General features: G+C 30.5%; 1 protein-coding gene across 1 annotated transcript; it reads left to right on the top strand.

The window, feature by feature from the left end:
- The first annotated feature begins 549 nt into the window (after positions 1-549).
- Positions 550-2,306, top strand: LOC141711228 (uncharacterized). The gene is made up of 6 exons (XM_074513636.1): positions 550-684; positions 1,328-1,619; positions 1,698-1,794; positions 1,881-1,965; positions 2,071-2,177; positions 2,285-2,306. Exons 1-6 carry the CDS (start codon positions 550-552, stop codon positions 2,304-2,306), a joined length of 738 nt encoding a protein of 245 aa, XP_074369737.1.
- Positions 2,307-8,020: the final 5,714 nt, after the last annotated feature.

Below are 8,020 nucleotides of genomic sequence, written 5' to 3'. Positions count from 1 at the left end.
CGTTTAACTGTATAAACGTAGTACATGTTTTTAGATATTGTTGAAAGAAAATCATTGGATACGAGATACATACTAAAGCGGACTTAATCACGTTTGTTTGGCTTCTATTTTGGTAATATGAGTACAAAAAATGGTAACATCAAATTGATGAATTAAAAAGTCTAAGTAAAATTAAAAGAAAAATATTCATCATATTTCGTCTTAATTATCGTACCTGTTAAGCTTTTTATTTTTGCAATAGATGTTTAGTAGGAGATCAGTACTGAAAATATTGTACTAGACGACCTAGCATAATTTTAAGGTCGTATACATTGTTATACCACGTTAACTTATTCTAATTATTTTCAGAATATGGGATTACTTATGCAGAACCCAAATCCTAACAAACTCATATGTAAATATTTCGCCAACTGGATTAACATCAATCATGTACCTAAATCCATGGTACTAATCCTCCTACATATATGGTCAACTTATATTCTATGAGTGTTTAATTTGTTTAGCCCTTTAAAAATCATTTGGTTGTTGTTAATCTTTCTCATGACTGACATGGAAAATAATCTTGCATCAGTTGATAGCACTAAGACTTATTGGAGGGTTCGTGTACGTATTACTCGAATGTGGCCTTCATTTTCTCACATTCAACAATTTCGAGGTGTTAATCTAATTTTGCTTGATTCAGAGGTAATGTCGTTCACTTTATAAAGTAGGGGTTAAATATCAAAGTGGTCACTCAACTGAAGGTCATATATCAGTTTAATCATCAAACTTAATGGGGTATCATTTGGATCACTAAAGTAATAATAAATATCATACAGATATCTCAAAATATGTGCTCGAGAATTAAAATTTATTTTATGGAGTTCTAAATATTTTTTTAAAATCTTATTAGAACCAAATGAAAAGTTATGAATTCATAGTATTTTAGATGATTTTTTGAGATTTTTAAAAATTTATCTACTAATTATTTTTATTTAAATAAAGAAAATGACTACAAAATTAAAAATAAATAGTAAATAAATTTTAGAAAATCTTATTATATTATAGAAAATACTAAAATTCATACATTTTCATTTGGTTGTAATAGGATTGAAGAAAAATATATAAAACTCTATAAAATAAATTTTTATTCTCGAACACATATTTTGAGTTATCTGTATGATATTTATTATGACTTTAGTGATTCAAATGATACCCGTTATTTTTGATGATTAAACTGATATATGACGTTCAGTTGAGTGACCACTTTGATATTTAACTCTATAAAGTAGTAGTATATGATCAATGTTAATATAGAAGAGTTTCTTAATGAGCCAATGTTATGCAGGATTGTCATGTCTTTGCATTTGTGAATCGTGTGATTTGGCATGATGTTAGAAATATCATACTTGAAGGAAACACATATGATATTCACAACTTTATAGTAATGGAGCCTGCTGGACTTTTGAGACCTGTATTTTCTGATAAGATTATTGTTTTCGCACATGATACCATTGTCCATCCGGTTCCTTTTGTAGTAAATACCATTCCAAGGCACAAGTTTGAACTGGAAACTATTCCTGAGATTTCTGAACTTGCAATGTCACTTTCTGAACACGTTCCCCTTGTACATGTTATAGGTATTTTTGTATCTTATCACACAATTGTTTTTATTTTAAATGATCCTTTAAAAATTCTAATTGTATGACATTGCATAGATATTGTTGGAATGGTTCAAAACATTGAACCAGTAAATGAAGTTTATACACGATTTGGTGAGAAAAAGTTTCTTCGTTTTGAGTTATTTGATGGCAGGTAAGACCATCATTTCACTATTAAATGTAGTTTCGATCAGTATTTTCCAATGTTGATATGATTGTCTATCTTTGTTTCCATTTCAGCAACGTGGTTAAGATTTGTGTTTGGGATCAATTTACTGATGATGTAGCTAATGCGCTAGAAGGAAATGTTGTGTATCCTCCAATAGTGATCTTGACAACAATGAGGCCACTAATCCATAATGCTTCCATTTACTTTCAATCTACATATATTTACTACAAACTATAATATTTTTCATGATGTAAACTAAAGATTATTGGTATACTGCGTCTAATAGGTTCGCTGCAGATAAGAAATTCATCATGTTCGCAGATGTATTTCAATATCAATCATCCGGCTGTTGAAGTGTTGAGGCAAAGGTATAAACACTTTCCGCGTAATGTAAATTATTACTATTGGGAGAGATATAAACATGATTGAGTTGTATAAACTCTGATGAACATGCTCTATACTATTGTGTTTACAGGATACTTGGTGGAGCAGTCTAAATAAACTACTTTTGGCTTGAAGTCTTCCCTACGCATTTGCATTCAAGTTATTGATAATAAGTTTTAGGCAGATTGTATTCTGGAATGTCTGCTATTTTGCATTACATTTGAGTTTTTATCATTTCAAAGATTATTATTTTGAGATTTCAATATTCAGCCAAACTTTCTCTTATGAATTGAAATTAATTTTAATGTAGACTCATATGAATGTTTTACTCATGTAATCATTTGTGTTATATGTCGTTGACGAAATCAATGTTTACTTATGACATGTAAATATAATTTTACATTTTGCTATTACAAATGGGAATACTATAAAAAATAAATGAGACTCTTTTACATGTACATTGGAAGACAATGATGTAATATGAATTTAGATCATAACAATGTTCACTTTGATCTAATAATCTTACAAACACTTTTTACAGAATAACATTGTTACTAACTTATAGTAATGTTGATCACACAATAACATACTAACATTTTTTTAATAATCTACTGAAATATGAATCATATATTGCGACTATAATCATCCATTAATATGCGAATTCTACTGATTGCTTCAATCAACTTATCAGCCTGACCATTCAAATTAGCAAGATGTTCCTTCCACCCATCGCCAACCTTTTGAAAGCCATTCATCATTTCTGCAGCGTTTAGTTTCAAGGTTGTCTCATGACCACGCAGAGAGGTGGACGTATTGCCTAGGAATCTGAGTGGATTTCCCATATAAGATGGAGGAATTTGGTCACTGTTTTGGGATGATTCTCCACATTTTTTATTTGATCCATTCTGTAAAATATCTTCTTTGTTGTTGTAAAGGAGAGAGATAAAATTATTAAGCACACGTCCAGATATTAGTAAGACATGAAAACAAATAGACATGTAAAGAATACTTTAACTGTTCCTGGAGGCCAACCGAACGAGCAAACAAATCAGATTGCCTACTTTCCATGGATGCATACAACTCTGAGAAGTAAACATTTGCATCTTCCAAATCAGTGTTGAAATCTGCGCAAGTGACAACCAATTTGTTCAATTCTTCCATTGCCAAATTTGTAATCCCTGACCATCGTTTCCTCTTTGCACTGCGTGGAGTCATTTTTGACGCTATATAAGAGAAGGTGTAAGAGAGGGTGTTTCTATTAATGTGATTGTATGTTTGAGGTCATGTACCTTTCCCTTATAAAAGCACCAAATGTTGATAACTGCCTGTTCTAAAATGTGCAGTTAAATAACTGCAAGTTATTTAACTAAAACTTTGGTAACTGCAATTCTCTATATCTCTCATCATAAGCACTAATCTGGGAGTGAGACTTTGACAACCAGTATTCTCTCCCCAATTCATCTTCAAAATACTCACAAATGTAAAAATTTATGACCAACTGTAAACAGGTTCAAATATGAAACACAAAAAAACTTTTATAACGAAAAGTACCATGACACAAATGCATAAACCATTTGTATCTAATTGGTATTATATAGAGAAAATATTAAGTGCTTATGATTTTACATCGAAACTATCATCAATCTCAATTATTTCTTCAGAACATGAAGCAAACATGAAATCTTCAAAGCGGTATGTTCCACAACAATGATGAAGGTGATTCATCCATGTCGTATCATAAACAAAAATCTGAAAGTCTGAATTACCGCAATATTTAAAAAAGATAATATAACCCTTACGTACAACATACTTCCGTAAAAACTGATTCATCCCATAAATCTTCTTCTTCGCAAAACAGAATTTATATTTTGCACTCATCCCACCACCGAGAAAAATCTTTAAGTTATTGGCAAGTTTTGTACCATGATGACAGTAAAACACATGTGATACTTCCCGCATAGTAAGGTTATCAATTACTGCAAGAACTCATTTTAGTGATTGACTCCTTATAAAATAAGAACAAAGTACAAACATACCAGTTCCCCGAACTGTAACGTATGATCTGTAATAACCTTAAAAAACTTGGCATAATGTTGAACATCATCTGCCTCACCTGTTAAAATGCAACATGGGAAACAATTTCAAAATCTCAGGTTTTTAAATAGAAGCTGTTAATGACAAAATACCTCCATAAGTTCCATCTTTTAGAATGACAGATTCATCAAAAACACATATGTTAAACTTCAGTGCTTCATCAGTATGGTAGAGGGCAATGGTATCACCAATTTTAATTTGTGTATCTCGAATGAACCAATTCCACTCATTAGTAAAAAGGACTGCGTCAGGAACCCATTTTACATGTACATGCCATTCTTGATCCTCAAAATAAAATGTAATGACTGGAGACTTTTCACATAACCTCAATTTGTCGCAAGTATCGGAATTGATAACCCAAAAGGAACAAAACTATTAGAGACAACACATTAAAAAAAATGATAATATTTTAAAATAAATTTTAAAATATGGACGTCTATTTATTACCTTTGTGAATGATGTGCCCAACAAATATTTGTTTTCAATAAGTATGTGCTAAACAGTGCAGAAATTAGTTGTAGCATTATAACAAAAAGTGGTACTCAGTCTTTCTAGCTTGGTATCAGTCCAGGTCAAGTCACAATCCCATCCCACTTTTGTATATTTCATTTCCACCACATACGGATTATATACTTGAAATTTGAACTGCGCTCCTCCTTCATATTCCAGTAGAAACATGTGGTAGGGCTTCATTAAGTAGAAATTCATCATATCAGACAGATTTTGGATGTCTTAGAGTTTCTCGGATATTTTCCAATCCAAACAATATATAAGGGTCCTAACAACTTAACCTCACCAGGGAGGTGACTCCCATAGTTTACATAAAATGGCAATGGCAGAAACTGCATAATTTGAACAAAGTAAGCAAAACAGATACTCTAATATATAACAATTACAATTATCATATAATGAGCAATTGAACTTTAATAAAGTACAGAGCTACATTCTAATACATACCAATTCCCCCTTTCTGTAAAAATCACCCATATTTGTACAAACAAAACATATCTGAACTTCTTTTAGATCCATTTCTGCATCAATTTACATTCAACGATCAATCGAACATCAAATTCTTATTCTAACAATGATAATATGTAAAAGAGAATTGGACAACTTACTTCTTTCGGAATGAGTACCCCCGATGAAATGGTATGGATTAGTTATTGTACTGAATGCAACACTTCAACCTCTAAACATAAATTCCTTGAATTAGCTTCAAATTGAAAGAGAGAGTGTGTGAATTGTGAATTATAAGTGAGTTTTGTCTGTTTCAAATTGAGAGTGTATGAATTGTAATTGAGCTATGATGATTTGCTTTTTATTTTTGTTTTTGGAATATGTTTGTGTATTATTCAACTATTTTGTTCATCCTAAAAACCTAATTTTAAATGTTAAATTCATATTATACTTTTCCTTATAAATTGTATGGAAATATAAATGCTTTATTAACGTATTTTAATTAAAATCAAAAAATTCTATAGTTATGTTTTATACCATTATATTTTCAGTAAAAAATAAACTATTCAAATGGTAAAAAAAATGGTAAAAATATTTATTTGGTGCGAATTGTAAAAATTAAAAAAAAAATTAGCTAGCACGCGTAGCTGACTCATCAAACTGGAAAGGTCATTTTACGTTCCCAGTTACTAATATACAATAAAGACAATTAACCAACGAAATTCATTTAGCACATAATTTATAATTACAACACAGAATTATAATTTATTTACTTAATCAAGTTGCGAAATTCCCAGTCGTTAAAGTATGGTTTGCTCAAATGCATGATTGTAACATTTGATACAAAATATTCCATCAACTCAAACTCAATCCCCAAGTTTAAATATAATTCATTTCATCTATAAATGTAAAATTATTATATGTTTACTTAATAGTTATTTGATTTTATGATATGAAGAACATGCATGGATGAATAAAATCAGATTCGAACAATTACTTAATCACTCATCACTAATGTTCAACAAACTTAAAGATATACACAAAAAATATCATATGTTAAACACAAAGTGAAAAAAAAATCAATGATGTAAGGGTGTATATAGAGGAGGAAGTGACAAAATGGACCCAGTGAATAACAATAATACCTCCGTTTTTTATGCAAGTGATAGTTACTCTATAGTTGTAGTAAAAATAATAACTGAAACTTTTTGGTGCCTGATAAAAGAATATGAGGTGTGTCAATTGTATTTCAATTTGGCCACAATTTGGTATCTATACATTTTTTTCATAAAATTAAACCACATTAAGTAATTTATGTTATTATCTAACTTGAAACTTTTGTTTTTCTCTTATATATTAGCAACAAAAAAATAAAACTAATATCATATCGCAACTATTCATGGCAATATTATTTGAGATGCTGTTACCTAAACTCAACACCATGATTTCCAGCAAAAAATAAAATATTCAAATTATAAAAAGAAATGGTGAAATAATTTATTTGATGTTAATCGTAAAAAATAATAAAATTAATATTTTTTTGCAAGCACGCGTAGAGACCAAAATTGTAACCAGGAAATTAATAGAGCGCTGGCACAGGTCCTAGTTCCTAAGATAATAGCGATTAATTTGAATCAACATCTATTCTTACATATCCTCGAGCTAGATTTAAAAAGCAGAAAATTTGAATTGTTCATCAAGTACATAATTATGTATAAAATTTGCCCTAGCTAATCAGTAATCAAACATACCAATTGACATGCATGCATCACAATTAATAAAACTAATGAAATTACATACATAACAACAAAACTGGATTAACAAGATGAAGCATCAATGTCCAATAATACGCACATCTCCTCCTAATCTTCCTTTCTCGTCTTCAAACCCTTCATCTCTGGCATCATCGTCGGGATCAATATCCTTCTGGTTTCCATGAGCATTCATCGTAAAATCTCCGTCCTTCGCGGCATTAATTTGTCGCAGTGACATTGCAGAGACCAAAATTGTAACCAGGCAAAAAAGAGCTAATCCTCTGCGATTTAAACTAGCCATTGTTTAAACTTGTATAAATATCGAGCGGTTAAATAAATGATTTTATCAATGTATGAGTTTTATGTACCGGTAAGGATAGTATGGTACCAGAAAACTATGTACTCTTTATAATGATGTAAAGAAGTTTATATAGAAATGAGGTTAAAATGGATGGCATTTACTAATTCTAGCAATAGTTCGTGGATGAGAGATTTGTGTGGGGTGATTTAGATTTTACTTTCGGGTTGAGCAGGTCATTTTAAATTAAAAAAAGTTTGTAAGTTCTTGTTCTCGAATTTTTTAAAGGGAATGAAACAAGTGATAAGAAGGTAAATTATTTTCATCCCATTTTTGGAGTGAAAGTTTTGAAGTATAAGTTTGTTAAATTTGCATTCATTAACACTTGGTTTCGCTCATTTAAAAAATTCGGGAGAAAAATTATGAATACAAGTGAACCTACTTTATTTACCATCCGGTTACTTTCCTTTGTGTTTAAAACTCGGGAGTCGGGAATAAGGGGTAAAGCACACAAATAGGACTCCACGAACCGTTCGTATAAAATGTACTACCTGTGTCCCCCTAGTTTTTTTACTGTTTTTTTCACATGTTCGACACGCATTTTAAGTAGACCCGACAACACTAATATACGACACATGAACACGGTACGAAACGACACGAAAAATTAGTATTTAATTTCAAAAATTTGGTACACGAACACGAAAAAATATGAATATATTTAATA

The sequence above is a fragment of the Apium graveolens genome, chromosome 3, assembly GCF_009905375.1.
Source record: "Apium graveolens cultivar Ventura chromosome 3, ASM990537v1, whole genome shotgun sequence".
Taxonomy (NCBI): Eukaryota; Viridiplantae; Streptophyta; class Magnoliopsida; order Apiales; family Apiaceae; genus Apium; species Apium graveolens.
This window is presented reverse-complemented; position numbering and strand designations above follow the sequence as displayed.

Coding starts and splice junctions, on each gene's coding strand:
- LOC141711228 (XM_074513636.1), top strand. CDS start 550: ATGGAAAATAATCTTGCATCAGTTGATAGCACTAAGACTTATTGGAGG. Junction 1,620..1,697: donor TCCCCTTGTACATGTTATAG/GTATTTTTGTAT, acceptor GACATTGCATAG/ATATTGTTGGAATGGTTCAA. Junction 1,795..1,880: donor TTTGAGTTATTTGATGGCAG/GTAAGACCATCA, acceptor TTTCCATTTCAG/CAACGTGGTTAAGATTTGTG.